Source organism: Ambystoma mexicanum, chromosome 10 (assembly GCF_040938575.1).
Source record: "Ambystoma mexicanum isolate Mex_15411 chromosome 10, UKY_AmexF1_1, whole genome shotgun sequence".
NCBI lineage: Eukaryota > Metazoa > Chordata > Amphibia > Caudata > Ambystomatidae > Ambystoma > Ambystoma mexicanum.
In genome coordinates this window covers 1670616201-1670640335 of record NC_090932.1, presented here as the reverse complement: position 1 = coordinate 1670640335, position 24135 = coordinate 1670616201, and the positions used below count along the sequence as shown (strand labels likewise).

Genomic DNA, 24135 nt, shown 5'->3' with positions numbered 1-24135 from the left:
TAACGTGAAATCCCAAAATCCAGGGTTCTGCGCTTACAGCCCCCTGTCCCATCCGTCCCCCAACATGACTTGGGGGTAGTAAAGAAATGGAGGAGGGCCGTGCTACTTACTGGGGAAGAATAGGTCGGTGAAGTCACCCTGTGCACTGTGCGGGCCGCGCGCGCAAGGAGCAGCCATGACCTTGCCCTTCTTTGAAGTGTGTCTGTGCCCTTTGCCCTCCAGGACACCACGGATGCCTACCGCCCCCTCTTCGTAGACCTAACCGAGGAGAGGGGCAGCCCCCAGTACCCGGCGCTGATGTTGGGGTACCTGGAGAACGTGTCCCTCAACCTACCCAACAAATCCATGTCGGGGGAGACCGCCTACAACCTCACCAAGGTAAGTGCTCGCTCTTTCCTCTAGAAATGTGGTTTTATCCTACGAGATGATGGGGTGAGGCAGGAGCCAGCGAGGGGGACTGAAGGGGTAGCTAGAGGGGTGCCAGTCTGTCAGACCAGTTGGTAAAAGAAGACATTTTCTGACAATCGGGCAAAGTGAGTCACTTGGCAGGCTCTCTTCTGTGAGTTCCGTTGGGCTGGGGCAGTTAGGGGCAGTTAGTAGCATTTATCTACGTGTAATATGTGTTGCCCTTTGAAAGGCGAGCCATTTCTTCCTCGCCCAGCAGATGGTTCACATTAATAGCTATAACTGCCCTTAAGGGGTTAGATGGTGGGGACAAACTAGGTGCAAAACATTGCCCAGGAACAATGGGCTTCAGGACCCTTCACTGCTACACAAAGCCCCACAATGGGGGGCGAAGGAGTATGGATAGGCACGCTACATCTGGGAGGTCCTGATAACAGATGCGGGAGGGGCTCAGGATTAATAATACACATGTATGTTCACAGCGGGGGCAGTGCAAGCTTGGAACAATCGCAGCAGAAATCAAGTTGAGAAAACAGTGACTATATACAGAGCCATGCAAGCAAGGGTAAAACTGAAGACTATGAATGGGGTCCAAACCAAGACCAGGAATGGAATGGGTGTACTCTAGAGGCGTGGGTCCTTCTCTGCTGTCAGATTCTGTTTTGGGGCAGAGTTGGTCCTTGCCAGTGCCCTGGCACTCCGCCTGCCCACTGCCCTGGCACCCCGCCTTCCCACAGCGACTACAGAGGGGTGTACATGTCACTCTTCCAGGGGCGTCACTAATGCGAAATGTGCATTACTTCTCACAGGTCCCGGGTTCCAGGAATTCTGCAATATCTGATGTCTGTTTTCTCTCTGCCTAGGCATTCCTGGAAACTGTGGCAGAGGCTCTTGGGCTGTTGCAGGTAAGACAGGCGTGCCATCATGATCCCTGCGTGTGTGTGTTCTGCGCTGCTCCCCAATCACAAGGAAATGGGGTGCAAACTCAGCCCTCGTTTATATGATTCCAGCAGCGGCGCCAGGCCTGGCTCTGCTGCCTCCCAGGGGGCGGGTATGGGGGACGTATGAGGGTGTGTAATAGGAACCTTATTTGTAGTGCAATGATTTTGCATTGTGCGGTTAGACATGTATTCACCCAAAAGCTACTCTGACCGGAAACATCACATCGCACAATGGATGTTCACCAGGCAGGAATAACCCTGTGCCACAGTAAAGCTGGCATCTTTTATTTGTGTTTCATTGTAGTTTGCATGCACAGGCGTCAATCTTCCTGTCACAACAGAGGGCATTTCCTAGCTAGACACTGCCAAGGGAAGTGTCAGACAGACTTTCTTTTCACTGATCAGTGGGAGGAAAGGCGGTCTTAACGAGGTGTAACACATTGCTGTAGCCGCTGTGGTTGCCTTCTGTGCTACAATGTCTTACTACCATGGCATGGCTGTCACAAACCTCAGACATTCCCTGCTTTGCATGCCTTTAGTTCCCAGGCATGGCTCACTCACAAAAGTGGCGACTCTCCCAAGCTTTTCAAATGAAAGGATTGTGGCTTCACAGCCATCCTTTGCACCAGGACCTCTGGGGCTTTATTCCAACCACGAGGTTATTGCGGTCCAGTGTTGTGATCTTTATTTAACAAAAATCTATGACAAAAGGCACTGCCTGTTACCTTTAATATTCCTACCACTGTCTCACTGCCAAGGCCTGAGAAAAGAGTGACTTACACACTCAAGATTAGAGGTCAGCATGCCTGCAGGAACTTCAGCAACAAAACAACACATACAGCTCTACACGTTATTAAACTGAAAGAAAGGCAGGCGGCATGAGAAGTGCGAGTTCTTCACAAAACCACAAATAGTTTAAAACACACACATGTGAATAGGTGAAGCTCAAACTAGCGTAACAGCAGCACTATTCATTTCTATCCCATTTGCAGGGGTAAGTGTGAATATTGTGGATCCTAAATCACGCACTGCAGGCACACTTCTGAAGGATGTAACCTGATCTGCTCTGTCATGCCCTTGCACACAGGCGTATATTGTGATAAGTCGTGGTAGATCTGAATTCACGCCTCTATCCTGATAACTCCTGATAGATCACGATATCACTGATCTATCATGCCCTTGCACAGACAGGTATATACTTATAAGTCCTGATAGATCACAATATCACTGATCTGCTCTGGCATGCCCTTGAATATGCGCATATATCCTGATAAGTCCTGATAGATCACAATATCACCTGATCTGCTCTGTCATGCCCTGAATACACACGTAAATCCTGATAAGTCGTGATAGATCACGATTTCACTTGATCGGCTCTGTCATGCCCTTGAATACAAGTGTATATCCTGATAAGTCCTGATACGTCACAATATCACCTGGTCTGCTCTGTCATACCCTTGCATACACACATCTATCCTGATAAGTCCTGATAGATCACAATATCACCTGATCTGCTCTGTCATACCCTTGAATACACACGTCTATCTGATAAGTCCTGATAGATCACAATATCACCTGATCTGCTCTTTCATGACCTTGAATACACCCGTCTATCCAGATAACTCCTGATAGATCACGATATCAACTGATCTGCTCTGTCATGCCCTTGCACACAGGCGTATATTCTGATAAGTCGTGGTAGATCTGAATATATGCGTCTACCCTGATAAGTCCTGATAGATCACAATATCACCTGATCTGCTCTTTCATGGCCTTGAATACAAGCGTCTATCGTGATAACTCCTGATAGATCATAATATCACCTGATCTGCTCTTTCATGCCTTTGAATACGAACGTCTATCCTGATAACTCCTGATAGATCATGATATCACCTGATCTGCTCTGTCATGCTCTTGCACACAGGCGTATATTCTGATAAGTTGTGGTAGATCTGAATAAACGCGTATATCCTAGTAAGTCCTGATAGATCACAATACCACCTGATCTGCTTTGCCATGCCTTTGCACACGCGCGTATATCCTGATAAGCCCTAATAGATCATGATATCACTGATCTGATCTGTCATGCCCTTGAATACACACGTCTATCCTGATGACTCCTGATAGATCACGATATCACCTGATCTGCTCTGTCATGCTCTTGCACACAGGCATATATTCTGATAAGTCGTGGTAGATCACGATATCACTGATCTATCATGCCCTTGCACAGGCGGGTATATCCTGATAAGTCCTGATAGATCACTGCTCTGTCATGCCCTTGAATACAGAGATATATCCTGATAAGTCTTGATAGATCACAATGTCAGCTAATCTGCTCTGTCATGCCCTTGAATACACACGTATATCCTGATAACTCCTGATAGATCACGATATCACCTGATCTGCTCTATCATGCCCTTGTATATGCGCATATATCCTGATACATCCTGAAAGATCACAGTATCACCTGATCTGCTCTGTAATGCCCTGAATACACACGTATATCCTGATAAGTCCTGATAGATCTGAATACACATGCATATCCTGATAAGTCCTGATAGATCACAATATCGCCTTGATCTGCTCTGTCATGCCCTTGCATACACACATCTATCCTGATAAGTCCTGATAGACCACGGTATCACATGATCGGCTCTGTCATGCCCTTGAATACACCCGTATATCCAGATAACTCCTGATAGATCACAATATCACCCGATCTGCTCTGTCATGCCCTTGCACACAGGCGTATATTCTGATAAGTCGTGGTAGATCTGAATACATGCTTCTACCCTGATAAGTCCTGATATATCATAATATCCCCTGATCTGCTCTTTCTTGGCCTTGAATACACGCATCTATCCTGATAAATCCTGATAGATCACAATATCACAGATCTGCTCTGTCATGCCCTGGCACACAGGCATATATTCTGATAAGTCATGGTAGATCTGAATACAGGTGTATATCCTGGTAAATCCTGATAGATCACAATATCACAGATCTGCTCTGTCATGCCCTGGCACACAGGCATATATTCTGATAAGTCCTGATAGATCACAATATCACCTGATCTGCTTTGTCATGGCCTTGCACTCACGCATATATCCTGATAAGTCCTGATAGATCACAATATCACCTGATCTGCTCTTTCATCCCCTTGAATACAGGTGTATATCCTGATAAGTCCTGATAGATCACGATATCACAGATCTGCTCTGTCATGCCCTTGAACACAAGCGTATATCCTGATAAGTCCTGATAGATCACGATATCACTGATCTGCTCTGTCATTCCCTTGAATACACACATATATCCTGATAAGTCCTGATAGATCACGGTATCACCGGATCTGCTCTGTCATGCCCTTGAATTCACTCATCTATCCTGATAACTCCTGATAGATCACGATATCACTGATCTGCTCTGTCATGCCCTTGGACAGACAGGTATATCCTGATAAGTCCTGATAGATCACAATATCACTGATCTGCTCTGTCATGTCCTTGAATACACACATATATCCTGATAACTCCTGATAGATCACGATATCAGCTGATCTGCTCTGGCATGCCCTTGAATATGTGCGTATATCCTGATAAATCCTGATAGATCACAATATCACCTGATCTGCTCTGTCATGCCCTTGAATACACACATATATCCTGATAAATCCTGATAGATCACAATATCAGATGATATGCTCTGTCATGCCCTGAATACACACGTACATCCTGATAGGTCCTTATAGTTCTGAATACACGCGTATATCCTGATAAGTCCTGATAGATCTGAATACATACGTATATCCTGATAAGTCCTGATAGATCACAATATCACCTTACAATACTCTGTCATGCCCTTGAATACACACGTATATCCTGATAAATCCTGATAGATCACAATATCACTGATCTGCTCTGTCATGCCCTTGAACACATGTGTATACCCTGATAAGTCCTGATAGATCACGATATCACTGATCTGCTCTGTCATGCCCTTCGACAGACAGGTATATCCTGATAAGTCCTGATAGATCACAATATCACTGATCTGCTCTGTCATGTCCTTGAATACACACATATATCCTGATAACTCCTGATAGATCACGATATCAGCTGATCTGCTCTGGCATGCCCTTGAATATGTGCGTATATCCTGATAAATCCTGATAGATCACAATATCACCTGATCTGCTCTGTCATGCCCTTGAATACACACATATATCCTGATAAATCCTGATAGATCACAATATCAGATGATATGCTCTGTCATTCCCTGAATACACACGTACATCCTGATAGGTCCTTATAGTTCTGAATACACGCGTATATCCTGATAAGTCCTGATAGATCTGAATACATACGTATATCCTGATAAGTCCTGATAGATCACAATATCACCTTACAATACTCTGTCATGCCCTTGAATACACACGTATATCCTGATAAGTCGTGATAGATCACCATTTCACTTGATCTGCTCTGTCATGCCCTTGAATACACGCGTTTATCCTGATAAATCCTGATAGATCACAATATCACTGATCTGCTCTGTCATGCCCTTGAACACATGTGTATACCCTGATAAGTCCTGATAGATCACAATATCACTGATCTGCTCTGTCATTCCCTTGAATACACACATATATCCTGATAAGTCCTGATGGATCACGGTATCACATAATCTGCTCTGTCATGCCCTTGAATTCACGCATATATCCTGATAAATCTTGATAGATTACGATATCACTGATCTGCTCTGTCATACCCTTGCACAGACGGGTATATCCTGATAAGTCCTCATAGATTACAATATCACTGATCTGCTCTGTCATGCCCTTGAATACACACATATATCCTGATAAATCCTGATAGATCACAATATCACATGATATGCTCTGTCATGCCCTGAATACACACGTATACCCTGATAGGTCCTTATAGTTCTGAATACACGCGTATATCCTGATAAGTCCTGATAGATCACAATATCACCTGATTTGCTCTTTCATGACCTTGAATACACCTGTCTATCCAGATAACTCCTGATAGATCACAATATCAACTGATCTGCTCTGTCATGCCCTTGCACACAGGCGTATATTCTGATAAGTCGTGGTAGATCTGAATATACGCGTCTACCCTGATAAGTACTGATAGATCACATTATCGCCTGATCTGCTCTTTCATGCTCTTGAATACAACCGTCTATCGTGATAACTCCTGATAGCTCTTGATATCACTTGATCTGCTCTTTCATGCCTTTGAATACAAGCGTCTATCCTTATAACTCCTGATAGATCACAACATCACCTGATCTGCTCTGTCATGCTCTTGCACACAGGCGTATATTCTGATAAGTCGTGGTAGATCTGAATAAACGCGTATATCCTAGTAAGTCCTGATAGATCACGATACCACCTGATCTGCTTTGCCATGCCTTTGCACACGCGCGTATATCCTGATAAGCCCTAATAGATCATGATACCACTGATCTGCTCTGTCATGCCCTTGAATACACACGTCTATCCTGATGACTCCTGATAGATTACAATATCACCTGATCTGCTCTGTCATGCCCTTGCATACAGGCATATATTCTGATAAGTCGTGGTAGATCTGAATACAAGCGTCTATCCTGATAACTCCTGATAGATCATAATATCACCTGATCTGCTCTTTCATGCCTTTGAATACAAGCGTCTATCCTGATAACTCCTGATAGATCACGATATCACCTGATCTGCTCTGTCATGCCCTTGCACACAGGCGTATATTCTGATAAGTCGTGGTAGATCTGAATACACACGTCTATCCTGGTAAGTCCTGATAGATCATGATACCACCTGATCTGCTTTGTCATGCCCTTGCACACACGTGCATATCCTGATAAACCCTGATAGATCATATCACTGATCTGCTCTGTCATGCCCTTGAATACACATGTTTATCCTGATAAATCCTGATAGATCTTGATATCACATAATCTGCTCTGTCATGCTCTTGAATTCACGCCTCTATCCTGATAAGTCCTGATAGATCACGATATCACTGATCTATCATGCCCTTGCACAGGCGGGTATATCCTGATAAGTCCTGATAGATCACTGCTCTGTCATGCCCTTGAATACAGACATATATCCTGATAAGTCCTGATAGATCACAATATCATCTTGATCTGCTGTGTCATGCTCTTGAATACACACATCTATCCTGATAAGTCCTGATAGATCACAATATCGCCTTGACCTGCTCTGTCATGCCCTTGAATACAAGTGTATATCCTGATAAGACCTGATATGTCACAATATCACCTGATCTGCTCTGTCATGCCCTTGCATACACACATCTCTCCTGATAAGTCCTGATAGACCACGGTATCACATGATAGGCTCTGTCATGCCCTTGAATACACACGTCTATCCTTATAACTGCTGATAGATCACAATATCACCTGATCTGCTCTGTCATGCCCTTGCACACAGGTGTATATCCGGAAAAGCTCTGATAGATCACGATATCACTGATTGGCTCTGTCATGCCCTTGAATACACACATATATCCTGATAACTCCTGATAGATCACAATATCACTGATCTGCTCTGTCAAGCCCTTGAATACACGCGTCTATCCTGATAAGTCCTGATAGATCACAATATCACTGATCTGCTCTATCATGGCCTTGCACTCACACATATATCCTGATAAGTCCTGATAGATCACGATATCACAGATCTGCTCTCTCATGCCCTTGAACACAAGCGTATATCCTGATAAGTCCTGATAGATCACGATATCACTGATCTGCTCTGTCATTCCCTTGAATACACACATATATCCTGATAAGTCCTGATAGATCACGATATCACCTGATCTGCTCTGGCATGCCCTTGAATATGTGCGTATATCCTGATAAATCCTGATAGATCACGAAATCACTGATCTGCTCTGTCATGCCCTTGAATATGTGCGTATATCCTGATAAATCCTGATAGATCACGAAATCAGCTGATCTGCTCTGGCATTCCCTTGAATATGTGCGTATATCCTGATAAATCCTGATAGATCACAAAATCACTGATCTGCTCTGTCATGCCCTTGCACAGACAGGTATATCCTGATAAGTCCTGATGGATCACAATATCACTGATCTGCTCTGTCATGTCCTTGAATACACACATATATCTGATAACTCCTGATAGATCACGATATCAGCTGATCTGCTCTGGCATGCCCTTGAATATGTGCGTATATCCTGATAAATCCTGATAGATCACAATATCACCTGATCTGCTCTGTCATGCCCTTGAATACACACATATATCCTGATAAATCCTGATAGATCACAATATCACATGATATGCTCTGTCATGCCCTGAATACACACGTACATCCTGATAGGTCCTTATAGTTCTGAATACACACGTATATCCTGATAAGTCCTGATAGATCTGAATACATACATATATCCTGAAAAGTCCTGATAGATCACAATATCACCTTACAATACTCTGTCATGCCCTTGAATACACACGTATATCCTGATAAGTCGTGATAGATCACGATTTCACTTGATCTGCTCTGTCATGCCCTTGAATACATGCGTTTATCCTGATAAGTCCTGATAGATCACAATATCACTGATTTGATCTGTCATGGCCTTGCAAACACACATATATCCAGATAAGTCCTGATAGATCACAATATCACTGATCTGCTCTGTCATGCCCTTGAACACATGTGTATATCCTGATAAGTCCTGATAGATCACAATATCACTGATCTGCTCTGTCATTCCCTTGCATACACACATATATCCTGATAAGACCTGATAGATCACGGTATCACATAATCTGCTCTGTCATGCCCTTGAATTCACGCATATATCCTGATAAATCTTGATAGATTACGATATCACTGATCTGCTCTGTCATACCCTTGCACAGACGGGTATATCCTCATAAGTCCTGATAGATTACAATATCACTGATCTGCTCTGTCATGCCCTTGAATACACACATATATCCTGATAAATCCTGATAGATCACAATATCACATGATATGCTCTGTCATGCCCTGAATACACACGTATATCCTGATAGGTCCTTATAGTTCTGAATACACGCGTATATCCTGATAAGTCCTGATAGATCTGAATGCATACGTATATCCTGATAAGTCCTGATAGATCACAATATCACCTTGAAATACTCTGTCATGCCCTTGAATACACACGTATATCCTGATAAGTTGTGATAGATCACGATTTCACTTGATCTGCTCTGTCATGCCCTTGAACACATGTGTATATCCTGATAAGTCCTGATAGATCACACTATCACTGATCTGCTCTGTCATTCCCTTGAATACACATATATCTTGATAAGTCCTGATAGATCACGGTATCACCTGATCTGCTCTGTCATACCCTTGAATACACACATTTATCCTGATAAATCCTGATAGATCACAGTATCACATAATCTGCTCTGTCATGCCCTTGAATTCACGCATATATCCTGATTAGTCTTGATAGATTACGATATCACTGATCTGCTCTGTCATGCCGTTGCACACACGCATATACCCTGATAAGTCGTGATAGATTACGATATCACTGATCTGCACTGTCATACCCTTGCACAGATGGGTATATCCTGATAAGTCCTGATAGATTACAATATCACTGATCTGCTCTGTCATGTCCTTGAATACACACATATATCCTGATAACTCCTGATAGATCACAATATCAGCTGATCTGCTCTGTCATGCCCTTGAATACACACGTATATCATGATAACTCCTGATAGATCATGATATCACCTGATCTGCTCTGTCATGCCTTGAATACACACATATATCCTGATAGATCCTGATAGATCACAATATCACCTGATCTGCTCCGTCATGCCCTCAATACACGCATATATCCTGATAAGTCGTGATAGATCTGAATACACACGTATATCCTGGTAAGTCCTGATAGATCACAATATCACCTTGATCTGCTCTGTCATGCCCTTGAATACACACGTATATCCTGACAACTCCTGATAGATCAAGATTTCACTTGATCTGCTCTGTCATGCCCTTGAATAGAAGTGTATATCATGATAAGTCCTGATACGTCACAATATCACCTGATCTGCTCTGTCATGCCCTTGAATGCACACATCTATCCTGATAGGTCCTGATATACCATGATGTTTTGGGTATCTCAAACAGATTCTCTCCATATTTGTTAATCAGTCCTCAAGGTGCCTGATTTATTGCAGATTTCCCAATTACCATGTCATTTTGAGATATGCTCTAATATATCACAACCATTAAGGCTTGATATGCCCTTAAATGGGATGATATAGTAGGCCCTGATCAGTCCTGATGTCTTCTGATTAGTCCTGGTCAGCCCTGATATGCGGCGATAGGCTCTCATGTGTTCTAATACGTCTTTATATGTCCTCATAGGCCCATACATTCTATGATATGTGTTGGTATGCACTGATTGATGGCATAATTAAGCCTACCGTGGCATGATATGGCATAGTATGCTCCAAAGTACGAATTCCCTCTTATTTTATATGCCCTGATATGCTCTAATATCTCTCAGTATACACTGCGCTGCTCTGATATGTCCTGATAGCCTCTAATATCTCTCAGTATACACTGCTCTGCTCTGATATGTCCTGATATGCTCTAATATCCCTCGGTATACACTGCTCTGACATGTCATGATATGCTCTAATATCCCTCAGTATATACTGCTCTGCTCTGACATGTCATGATATGCTCTAATATCTCTCAGTGTACACTGCTATGCTCTGATATGTTCTGATAGCCTCTAATATCTCTCAGTATGCACTGCTCTGATATGTCCTGATATGCTCTAATATCCCTCAGTATACACTGCTCTGCTCTGACATGTCATGATATGCTCTAATATCCCTCAGCATATACTGCTCTGCTCTGACATGTCATGATATGCTCTAATATCTCTCAGTATACACTGCTATGCTCTGATATGTCCTGATATGCTCTTATATCTCTCAGTATAGAATGCTATGATCTGATATGTCCTGATATGCTTTAATATATCCCAGTATACACTGCTCTGCTCTAACATATCATGATGTTCTCTAATATCTCTCAGTATACACTGCTCTGCTCTGACATGTCATGATATGCTCTATTTTCTCCTGATATGTTCTAATATCTATCAGTATACACTGCTATGCTCTGATATGTCATGATATGCTCTAATATCTCTCAGTATAGACTGTTATGCTCTGATATGTCATGATATGTTCTGTTTGAATGAACAGTTGCATGTCAACATATGCATTGTGGTATCTTGCAAAATCTAGACCATGCAGTTGCCATGCTTAGTTGTTTTCACAGTGATAATGTTGTATTGATGGCCGCAAGTCACACTGAAGATTGAACAGCTCACCTCTGAGCAGAAGCAGTGAGAGGCCCACCCTTTACTCACCACCCCTCACCACATCACACCTCAGTGCTCATGCTTCGTATTCCACCTGAGGACCTATCGGGATTGCTTTCTTGATGAAGCCGTGCTCTCTAGTTCATTGCTACACGCTTCTGATTCTGCTCTTCGGTACTGACCCCCCAAACCCCCCACAATCCCTCCACAATCCCCCGGGAGACTCAGGGAAGTCAGATTCCAACCCCTAAGTCCAGGAAATGATTCTGAAGCTGGGAATGACATGGCTTAAGATTCTCCCTCTCACCACAGCTTCCAGTCCAGACTGACGTGGATTTGTCGACTGTTGTACTTGAGACAGATGGTCCTAGTAACTATGAGGGTATAGCCCTCGACATAATCAATTAGCTAGCCAACGGATCTTGAGGGCTAATGAGGGACCATGAGGGCTAGTGAGGGGTCCTGAGGGCCAGTGAGGGTTATTGAGGGCCAGTGTGGGATCTTGAGGGCAAGTGAGAAATCTGGAGGGGTATGGAGGGGTCTTGAGCGCCAGTGAGAGGTCTCGAGGGCTAGTGAGGAGTCTTTTGGGCTACTGAGGGATCCTGAGGGCTAGTGATGAGTCTTGGGGGCTAGTGAGGGTCAGTGCGGGAATCTTGAGGGATAGTGAGGGATTCTGAGTGCTAGCGAGGGTTCTTGACGGTCAGTGAGGGATCTCGAGGGCTAGTGAGGAGTCTTGAGGGCTAGTGAGGGATCTTGAGGGATAGTGAGGGATCCTGAGTGCTAGTGAGGGTTCTTGAAGGATAATGAGGGATCTGAAGGGGTAGAGAGGGATCTTGAGGGCTAGTGAGGGATCTTGAGGGCTAGTGAGGGGTCTTGAGGGCTAGCAAGGGATCTTGAGCGTCAATGAGAGATCTTGGGGCCTAGTGAGTGATCTTGATACATAGTTTGCAGCCTAGTATTCACAGACTATTACCTTAATACCTCGCAAAGCACCTGTCCCTAGTATGTGGCCATGCAGGTATGGCACTCTGGGGTACGGCCCAAACGCCTGATTTCTCTGCCCATGTGTGCCCACCTCTTTCGCCAGACACAAGGTCAACTCTGGGATCTGTCACGTCTGACAGTCAGTTGGGGAATCCTCGTGTTCTCTGGGATCTGTCAGGTTAAGGTAACACCTAACAAACGAACAAGCCTCCATGCTTCAAGGATATGCTTGAGCCCATCTTGCAACCAGTCACCGACTGGCTTCAGCACGTCACGGGAAGCGCTGGAAACTGCCCACATGGGCCTCTGCTCGCTGGCACAAGCATGAAGCATTTGCACTTTTCTGCTCAGTCTATACTTCCATTGATCTACACGGGTTCTACAGTAATGCACACTGTCACGCACAGAAACCCTGCCCCCTCATTTACTCTCCTTCCTGCACTTCTCCCTTTTAAAGCTTCCCCTCTTCTTCCCTTCTCTATTCTCTCGCTGACCCAAGTTGGGGTACCGCAGGCGGGGTCACAGTGTGCCAGCCCCTCTGCGGACAAGGCTTTGTGGTGTTAGATCATGTAGCGGTGACTGTCACAGCACAGAGTCATCTTCATACAACACTGCATCGCGCATCTCCGAGATATCAATAACAAAGAAGAGTGGTTTTTAATTTGATGTGTGAAATATAGTATAGTTCTAGGTTAGGTTATATGGGATGTATAGGGCACACCAACCTCGCCCATGCTTGTGTGGAAGGCGAGCTGCACGGACTCATGGAAAGGGGGGCCTCGCCTCACACCACAAAGCACTCCCCGCCCTCCACTCACCTTCCGCTCCGTAGCTTGTGTGTGATTATCTGTGTAGGGCACTAAAGTGTAGACTTCCCCCATAATTCCACGAATCCCTTTTCGTGGAGCCTATGAAGATGCTTCGCACCTCAACACCTTGCGCGCCCAATGACGGCAGGGACGAGGAATGTGGCTCTCAATGATGGCATCAACGCGGAATGTGGCGCCCAATGACAGCAATGACGAGGAATGTGGTGCCCTATGACGGCAGGGACGAGGAATGTGGCGCCCAGTGACGGCAGGGACGCAGTATGTGGCACCCAGTGACGGAAGGGACGAGGAAGATGGCGCCCAGTGATGGAAGGGACGAGGAATGTGGCGCCCAGTGACGGCAGGGACGAGGAATGTGGCGCCCAGTGACGGCAGGGACGGGGTATGTGGCGCCCAGTGACTGCAGGGACGAGGAAGATGGCGCCCAGTGACGGCAGGGACGCGGTATGTGGCGCCCAGTGACGGAAGGGACGAGGAAGATGGCGCCCAGTGACGGCAGGGACGAGGAATGTGGCGCCCAGTGACGGCAGGGACGAGGAAGATGGCACCCAGTGAAGGCAGGGACGAGGAATGTGGTGCCCAGTGACGGCAGGGAGGAGGAGTGTGGCGCCCAGTGATGGCAGGGACGCGGTATGTGGCACCCAGTGACTGCAGGGACGAGGAAGATGGTGCCCAGTGATGGCAGGGACGAGGAATGTGGCGCCCAGTGACGGTAGGGACGAGGAAGATGGCACCCAGTGAAGGCAGGGACGAGGAATGTGGTGCCCAGTGACGGCAGGGAGGAGGAGTGTGGCGCCCAGTGATGGCAGGGACGCGGTATGTGGCACCCAGTGACTGCAGGGACGAGGAAGATGGTGCCCAGTGATGGCAGGGACGAGGAATGTGGCGCCCAGTGACGGTAGGGACGAGGAAGATGGCACCCAGTGAAGGCAGGGACGAGGAAGATGGCGCCCAGTGATGGCAGGGACGCGGTATGTGGCACCCAGTGACTGCAGGGACGAGGAAGATGGCACCCAGTGAAGGCAGGGACGAGGAATGTGGTGCCCAGTGACGGCAGGGAGGAGGAGTGTGGCGCCCAGTGATGGCAGGGACGCGGTATGTGGCACCCAGTGACTGCAGGGACGAGGAAGATGGTGCCCAGTGATGGCAGGGACGAGGAATGTGGCGCCCAGTGACGGTAGGGACGAGGAAGATGGCACCCAGTGAAGGCAGGGACGAGGAAGATGGCGCCCAGTGATGGCAGGGACGCGGTATGTGGCACCCAGTGACTGCAGGGACGAGGAAGATGGTGCCCAGTGATGGCAGGGACGAGGAATGTGGCGCCCAGTGACGGTAGGGACGCAGTATGTGGCGCCCAGTGACGGCAGGGACGAGGTAGATGGCGCCCAGTGATGGCAGGGACGCGGTATGTGGCGCCCAGTGACGGAAGGGACGAGGAAGATGGCGCCCAGTGACGGCAGGGACGAGGAATGTGGCACCCAGTGATGGCAGGGACGAGGAATGTGGCGCCCAGTGACATCAGGGACGAGGAATGTGGCACCCAGTGATGGCAGGGACGAGGAATGTGGCGCCCAGTGACATCAGGGACGAGGAATGTGGCGGGCAGATAAAGATGGATTTCACACAATGAAGTATTCAAGATGTTTTAAAATATCAAAGGGGAACCCTGGTGTGCGCAGGTTTATAAAGTTTAGAAAATCAGCTAAAAATAGCCCAAGCAAGTGAAAAAGTCAGACCCCATGTTATTATAGGAAACAGAAACACATGTGTTGTAAGTTAGGGAACAGCTTTCGGGGCGGAAATGGAGCGATTTGTAGATTGTGCGCGAGGGAAAGAACTCCGGAAATGAGATTTTAAGTTTCAGGAAAGGGGAGGAAAACCTTGGATTTGGGAAAGTCACATCTTTTCAATCCATGTTCACTTAGTCATGCGTCCCCGGGGCTCCCTCCCTTCTCGCCTCCCCGGGAGCGCGGAAGTGCACATCTGTTTCTTCGGCTGTTTGGGACAAAAGCAGTCGTCGTCAAAAGGAACAAAAAAAATGTCCTCAATGTGTTACTTTTTTTTCCCCATGAATGTGAAAATGTTTCTTATTTGTAAATTTGCAGCCGCAGTGGCAGGACGGGTCAGGCCTGAAGGCAAAGTCGCCATTTCCCAGAAGGACGGCCCCTCTGTGAGGCAGAGAGGCTTTTGGAAAGTCAGTAACATGCCACTTTAAGAATATAGGCCTCTGGGATTGGTCCAGTAGACGCACATCTCTCACTGCATTGGTCAACTGGTTAATCCAATAGGGTGTCGCATCCTCCAGGCTTTTTGTCTAAAACAGAGTTGTCAAACTCTTGGTCTCAAGGGCCAGTTTATTCCTCATTAATATTCATGAGATAAAATGTTCATACATTTACACTCATTGTATTCAAATTGATCTCATGAATATTAAATGAGCGGTATCTTGAAAGTCCTCGAGGCCTGGACAATCCTGGTCTACAAGGACCTGACACTTTTTATATTTTAACTTTTTTGTTGGTATTTCTAGAGAGTGCTACAAAAACATGGAAGCATCCAAAAGTTTACAGTCTGCATCACTGGGATCGGTTATCCTTGGAAATCCTCAGAAATACGCCAGGACGAGGTGGAGCGAAACTGGTGGAGGAAGCAATCTCCACATGGAGAAACAAAACCTTGCATCTGCCCTCTGCAGGCTGGTCTTTCATGATATTCCAAGCGTCCACACAACAGTCTTAGAAGATAAAGGACAGGTGTGGACGTTCCGCGAGGCTCCTCATCTTGGATGCTGTACATCGGCAGCCATCTTGTCCTGAATAACGCAGTCAACAGCCATCTTGTTGGAGCATGCCCAGGACTATGGAGCCTAGACAAATAAGAGTCCATTTCCTCATAGGCATCTTCACCCCCACGCAGCTCCCCAGATCCTTTCCCACGGTTTTCACACAGCAACTGTATTTTGAACAATGATTCTTCATTTGAATTGTTTCTGTGGTGAACCCTTATTTTACATTTATTTTATTGTTTCTAGCGCAAATCTAGGTTCAGAGCAGCAGAGCGCTTTCCAACAGGAGGGTTCCAGAATTGGGCTTGGTGTTTTATACGGTCGCGCAGCACTGTTGGTGGAGGGAGAGAAGGGTTTGTGTTCTTAACCTGGCTGTGCGGGATCACCAGGAGACTTCTGAATAGTTCTACAGTTCTGCCCAGAAGTCCTCTGGCCACGTGCAACTAGAGAAAGCAGCTGGCCTGACCTCTCGAGGCCCGACATGCAGCTCTTTGCAGAAGAAGAGACTCCTGAATAATTTCCAGAAAGATAAACTCCCTGCGCTTGCACATGCTCTAAGCGCTTGATCTAAAGTTTGGGATCTGCAGGATGTGCAGTTTATCGATATAAGCTAGGATAAGATGTTTTATGCAGCATTCTAATTAATAGTTAAGACAATGATCTGAAACTTTTGATATAAGGAGACAGCTGTAGGCGGGCACACAGTATACTTATCATAGGACCTGTACGCAATTCTTGACCCGGTTTACCTGGGCATACGATCACTGCGGTGACCCCACTGTGACGTGGGGAAGGGAGGAAAAGGCAAAGATTAGGGCAGGATTTTCCCCAAATACCCCTATGAAAAGAAGACACAAGGTTAAAGTAACTGGCACGCAAAAGGAAAGGCAGGCGAAGGAATGCTGATGTACGGTTCTTTTAGTTGCTATATGCTCATGTATACTTTTCTCTTCTCGTACAACAGCCGGGTTTTATGAAAGTGTTGTAAAAAAAGGGGAAACTCATGAGACGCTATATACAAATAATAGAACCGAAGCAGCTGCATCTTTAAACATTAAAAACAAATATAGAAAAAGAGTATTTTTTAATCTTAAAAATGTTTTAAAAGTCCTGAACAAATATATGCAAAGTCAATACCATGCACTACACAAACAACTATATATAAAAAATGCCTTACTTCGGAGACAGCCTGACCGGGGCTGACTCAAGGTACTCGCTGCTCTTTCTTGCGCTTTGCAAGACTTGTGTATAAGCGCGTCATAAGGAAACACTTCTTTCAATGAATGTTCTTGTGTCTTGAGCTCTCTTGTGATGGTTCTCTGGCAGGAGGACGACAGCTGCAGCAATGTGTGGGGGTCCCAATGTCTCTACTTGTGCTGGACTGTTCATGCAAGGTGTAGTCCAGCAATCAGATTCAACGCGGGGAACCCCCGTACAACTCTCCTCCACCTGTGCCACGTCTGCCAGGTGTGGCCCAGAGAGTCCTGATGGGCCACCTCTCAGGGGCGGCTCCCAAGAGGGCTGAAAATATTGTCCAGGCCCCGCTGTGGGGAGTTTCAGTAATTATGAGTGCCTGGGGCCAGCGACAGTGACTGTGGGCCGCCTGGTGGGTGGCAGTGCTCACGGGCGTTCGCCTGTTTGTCAGGGGAGCGCCTCAATGTTGGCCCGGGCAGCGGGAGTGAACCGGCGCAGAGCAGTGCACAGTCCACCTTCTTGATGGAGGGTTGAAACTTATCTCCCCGGCGCTGCGCTCGTGCCTGAAAGATTTCCCCTCTCTTTTTAGAGTAAAGGATCCCTCGCATGATTAAACACGAGGGTCCTTTACTCTAATTGTTTCCCCTTTTTCGGGAGAAAAGCCATAGACCATAGAGTGTGGGTGAGTCATGTCGGAGGAACCTAGCTAGAAATCTGAGGAGCGCGGGACTGAACAGTACGATGATCTCTATGCCACCGTGTCGCTCCTATGGAAAGCATCTATGTTCCCAATAAGTCAGGAATGAGTGCGATTCCTCCCGCTTCAGTCAGCTCCAAGATGTCTGAATTGGGTGAATATCACGCTCCATAAAACTACACAAAAGACTGATAGAAAATGCGTTACTAATAGAAGCAAAATAATTGGATAAATTAAGCAAAAGGCGTAGCGCTGTAGATGTAGGGTCCTCAGGGCACGCAATTATATTAGAACCCGCAGTGAAGTTGCCCGTCTTATATTCGGAGACTGAGGAGGGAAAGCCAAGGGAAGAGAGAGACAGCCGTCTGAAAAACATAAACATATATATAGTTACACACAGAAAGCATTAAATGAACTCCGGATCTGACAGAGACGACCATGGGCAAGTAGCCAAAGGAATATATTAAGGACGCAGTGGGTGTTAGACAACTTCACTGAATAGTTTAGAAACAAGAGCTCGAGCTAGAAAAGCTTTTCAGGGTATTGCCTGGGTCTGTATGAACGTTCATTCCACATCTGCAGCCGGTGCTGATACTGCGACGGAGCTCTCAAGGCGCTTTGAAGGCCTGCATTCATCAACCATTATTTAGTTTATTCGGCTTCGTTTGAGTGTGACTGGATTGTTGTAATTTTTTCCTGCATGTTTTTAGTTGGTTCTGTTCAACTTGAGCGGTTGCAGGTGTCGCCATTAAAAGATGTACAAAGATCTCTTGTCCTGAGAGTGTTATCACCATATGATGTGATAAGTAATTTATAACGCGCCTGTATACAAGTGTATTTAGGCGCGACAAGACAAGGAGGGGGAGACAGAAGGAGGACAAAACAACGATCTTACAAGGCCTTGTGACATTCAGATCGCGCAAGTGCGGGGAGGAGGGAGGGAAAGTGTCAGGGGAAGCGAGACGGGTCGAAGTGCAGATAACTCCATGACATGAAACGCCCGGCAGTGGCATGTTGGTGGTTATTGAGGAAAAATCAGATTGAAAAAGTCCCACTGCAGGACTGGCTACAACTGCTTTCTCATTCGCAGAACTGGCTAGAATTGCTTTCTCATTTGAGGGACTGGCTAGAATTGCTTTCTCGTTCGCAGGACTGGCTAGAATTGCTTTTTCATTCGCAGGACTGGCTAGAATTCCGTTCTCAGTCGCAGGACTGGCTAGAATTGCTTTCTGATTCACAGTACCGGCTAGAATTGCTTTCTCATTCGCAGGACTGGCTAGAATTGCTTTCTCATTCACAGGACTGGCTAGAATTGCTTTCTCATTCACAGGACTGGCTAGAATTGCTTTCTCATTCACAGGACCGGCTAGAATTGCTTTCTCGTTCGCAAGACTGTTAGAATTGCTTTTTCATTCGCAGGACTGTCTAGAATTGCTTTCTCATTCGCAGGACTGGCTAGAATTGCTTTCTCATTCGCAGGACCGGGCTAGAATTGCTTTCTCGTTCGTCTGGAAATGCTTGTGCTCGTGGTCGAAATGGAAGGACATTCCCGAAATGGCAGGTGGCGCGGGCCACTGTGGCTCCGTGATGGAGCCTTGAAGGAATGTCACACCTCTTGATACCACGCTACAACCCTGAACACAGAGCAAGGTTGTCGAGTGAGTTGATGGAAATTGCAGCCGGTGGACCTGGGAAGAATGTTGCGCCTCCTAGTGTGGTACCTTGTTCTGTACAGATGCCCGTGTGGCTTTGAAGGGTCTCCTGGAAGAGCCTCTTTCTCAGGCTGACTATTGCCTAAAGTGTGGCCTCGTGAGAGGCCGCCATCTTGGACGGGAGCCTTCTGGCCAAGGCAGACCGACTTCCGGGACGCTTCCTGGATGCCTGCTGGGGTGCCGCCTGAACCATCGAGTGCCTGGGCCTGGTTTACTAGACAGGCAAACATCCTTCACAGGGCTAGTGAGGCTAGTCAGGCGGAACTCAAATAACAGCACAGCCCATATATGCAATGTAAACAAAGGAATAGGGTTCTGTCAGTGGAAATACAACCTGTCTCCTTGTGCATCATATCCATTCACATGACTCCCTATTTTGGCTTGAGCACCTGTAGAAATGTTTGAACCCCGAGAAGACCCTCAAGACATGGTGGACAGTCCATGTTCTCCCTCCACCCCCTTTTGTATAAGCTATTTTGTACCCATTGACTAAGGTGTTGTGGAAACTTTAGCAAGGTCCCACATAATTCTGGCTCCTGCGTAAGTCAATCAAATGTTACATTGCTGTGTCCTGCACACCTCGCCTTGGTATGATACCACGCCGGCTCCCTGTGGGAGAAGGCACCACTGCACCTTAACCACTGAGGACATTTATCAGTCTCTAGCTTGGCTAGAAACTCTTCTGAGACTTGCAATACTTCCTAGTATTCGGTGGAGGTGCCTCTTACCAGCGACTGGATGAGCATACGACTCAAGACTTAAAAAAAGGAGACTCACGTACGGGATAGGAAGTGACGTCACAGGAAGTGAACTGATCCTAAAGTGAAACATGCAAATTGCATTCAATTTGCCTTTCCCAACTGAATGAACAAAGAGCACAAAACAAATAAGCGTTTCCCAAGAGGACAGATTTTGCTATAATATTCCCGGCCTGGTATAAAAGGTGTGCACCTTTTTTACCTAAGACTATATAAGCAAGCTTGTCCTGTATATCAGAATGTTAATATGAGACATTTTACAGCTTTTTAATATAGGCGTTCTGTGGTTTTGAGGCTAAGAATGTGGCTTTTCAGCCGCAGCAGTGTTTAGTTCAAGTGGGGGAAGAAACATGTTGCTTTTTTGAAATTCCTTGAAAACACACAAGGGGAATGGCGTCCGGCCTGTGAAAAAAAGTGGATGGAAGCCGTCCATCCTTCACTTGTGCTCTGTTTGGGCAGAATGCAAGAGTGAGATAATCATGTTCTTTAAATGTAAACACTATTACTTTATAAACGGTTACAGCTGTTCTATTACGATGTTTCAAATTTTCTGCAGGTTCGCAAAAGTACCTTTTCCTCCTTTCTCGTCTATAGCAGGTTGGTTGTGAAGTTAAAAACCCTTAGACATAATTGCCTTTCTCTCCCAAAAGAGAAACAGAAATGTGTCTTCTGCGCTGTAATGCCCCTCCCAGCCAACCTTTTTCTGAAGAGTTCTGCCTGAGAATTCAGCCTCGCCACCAAATGTCGAGACAGGTAAACTCGTGGTTTGACTTTAATTCAGGGGTTATTTATGCTGCAGTGCCAGGGGGTTTTGGAGGTACTGCCTTTCAGACTCCCCAATTCTGCATAGGAGCAGTTACCATCCTTACCAGCCCCAGCTCTCATAGGGCAACTCCATGTTACACGTGGCATTGACTGGAACTTTAGGAGTAGTCTGAGGGTCTAAGAGGAATGACACTTTTTGGAAAAGGCGCCTTAACATGGTTGGTGCCAAGCGACACAAGACTATTGGGCAATTTTACATAGCGCCGTGGATTATGACAGCATGTGCCTGCAAAGGGTACAGGTTTAACTAATTCCCCCAATAGTCATAGGGACCAAAAGGAGTTGCCCACATGAGTTCAAGTTATGCATGAGGTACATTTTGGGAGCATAGTGAGAATGGTGCATTTTAAAAAGCATTGGGCCAGTAACCTTTCTTTAAACTACCACACATGATGCACTAAGTCATTAAAGTGGCGCGTATTGGCCCCAAAAAACTCGCCACACAGGTGTTGTCCTTAGTGGAGGCGCAAGCTTGAAATTCAGTATCATAAGGAGCGGTAACACAGAGGAAGTATTAATAGCCCATTTTCAACTATGTTTATTTATTTATTTATTCATTGGACCTGTCGGCCGCCAAAGCCTAGCACTCGGTGTATACCGAGCTGAAGCTGCCAACAGCACATCACTGCTCCCACTCTCCTGCTCCCCTCCTCCCGACTAAACCTACCCGTCTTTCCTGTTTACAGATCCGCTAGAGCGCCTGGGGACCAATTCCGTTGGTGACGGTGCGCTATATAAGTACCTTTAACATAGCATAACATAACACTTAGAGCAGCAAAGTAAACCCTGCGGCATGAAGGGGCTAGTTACGGTGATAAGATGAGTGCAGTTTGCAGTAGCATCAATCAATATCAATCAGGATATTTGTATACACGCACTATCGCCAAAGGCATCACGACGCACCAGTATATCCACCCGGACGAGGCCTTATTCAAAAAGATTTGTTTTTAGGTCACGCCTAAAAAGATCAAAATCCATATTCTGCTGCAGGGCTTGGAATTCGGCAGAGAATTCAAGGGTTTCGGCCCTGCTACAGAGAAAGCCCACTCCTCCCAGCCGCTCTTTACCACAGCAGAGCCGCGTCAACAGACCTAAGGGCTCGCGTTGGACGATACAGCGGAGGTTTCTCCTGTATGGAGAGACAGCCTTTGCTGTTTAAGGCACGATGAATAGTACAGACCACCTTACATTTTATTCGTGAAGAGACCGCCAGCCAATGAAGTGTCTGACAGGCCTTAGTTACACGCTGGCCAAAAGGAATACTTTCAACCACACGGACAGCCTCGTTTTGACGGACCTGAAGACGGTTTACCAGGTATGCAGGCTGGGTGAGGTAGATGGCATTGCAATAGTCAATACGACCACGTAGGCAAGCCGACACGATTTGCGCATGAAATCCCGTCGGGATAAAAGGGAGAATCTTTTTTTAGTTTTTTCAACTTGCAAAAACCAAGGCCACAGACTGAGTTTATCTGGGTATCCATAGTCAGAGTTGAGGAGATCTTTACCCCTAGATTCCGGACCGTCCCTGCCAGGAACGGCACTGATCCCATCAAAGGCGGCCAGAAATCAGAAGTCCAGTTCTCTGCGGCCCCCAATGGGCCAATAATTAAGACCTCCATTTTGCTGCCGTTCAATTTCAGCCAATTTGCCTCCATCCAGCCCCTGACAGCGTCCAGACACAGCCACAGCTGACTCGCAGTCCCAACAGCCCAAGGTCCATCCTAAACAGAATATGAAAAATCCTCTTCATAGAAAAAGAACTGGAACCCAAAGGATCGGTTCAGCACAGCCACGGGCTGGATATAGACATTAAAACATACTGGAGACAGGGCCGACCCCCGTGGCACCCCTGCAGGTCACAGAAGCTGACTCTGACCTGAACGGTGGAAGGGAGATGCCTGTAAGCGAGAGGCCAAAAAAACGCTAAACCAGTCCAATACTGGTCCTTCGATCCCAGAATCACGCAGCCTAGAGATAAGAACCTCATGATTAATGGTATCAAAGGTGGCCGACGGGTCCAATAAAATTAGACCTGCCTTACCGCCTCTGTCCCTGATCCTAGTCAAATCATCCAGTGCCGCCACCAGAAATTACTCAGTGCCCTTAAGCGGGCGGAAACCCACTTGACATTGGTTGTCTAAAACGCTCTGCTCTTCCTGAAAAGATCTGAGCTGACGGGTCACTGCTGATTCCAGTACCTTCATCAAAAATGGTGATAAAGAAATTGGCGGTAGTTCGATATGACCGAGGCGTCCAAAGACGCTTTCTTTAACAATGGAATCACCAGAGCTTTATTTAGGGATGCTGGAATTTGGCCATAAGCCAACGAAGAATTGACAGCTTCAGTTGTCATTTCCGAAAGACTCAACGGAGCGTCCTTAAGCACATATAACCGGATATCATCCAATGAGGACGTCGGTTTAAGGCCCACCACAACGTGGCGTATTTCCACAGCATTTGTGTGAGTGAATGAGTAAAAAGGATCGGCCACCGCCATCGCCGATGACTCTTGGAGTTTAAGGGTAGCAGCTTCAAGGCACCCGGTCCGACCTACT

General features: G+C 46.3%; 1 protein-coding gene across 2 annotated transcripts in view; it reads left to right on the top strand.

Annotated features, from left to right (window-relative positions):
- ADGRD1 (adhesion G protein-coupled receptor D1) overlaps nt 1-24135 on the top strand; it is a 1635406-nt gene that overhangs the window by 241784 nt on the left and 1369487 nt on the right. For both annotated transcript variants that reach the window (XM_069620079.1, XM_069620080.1), the window contains 2 exons: nt 223-378; nt 1269-1310. In XM_069620079.1, the coding sequence (XP_069476180.1) occupies nt 223-378; nt 1269-1310 (198 nt within the window). The remainder of the gene's footprint in view (nt 1-222; nt 379-1268; nt 1311-24135) is intronic.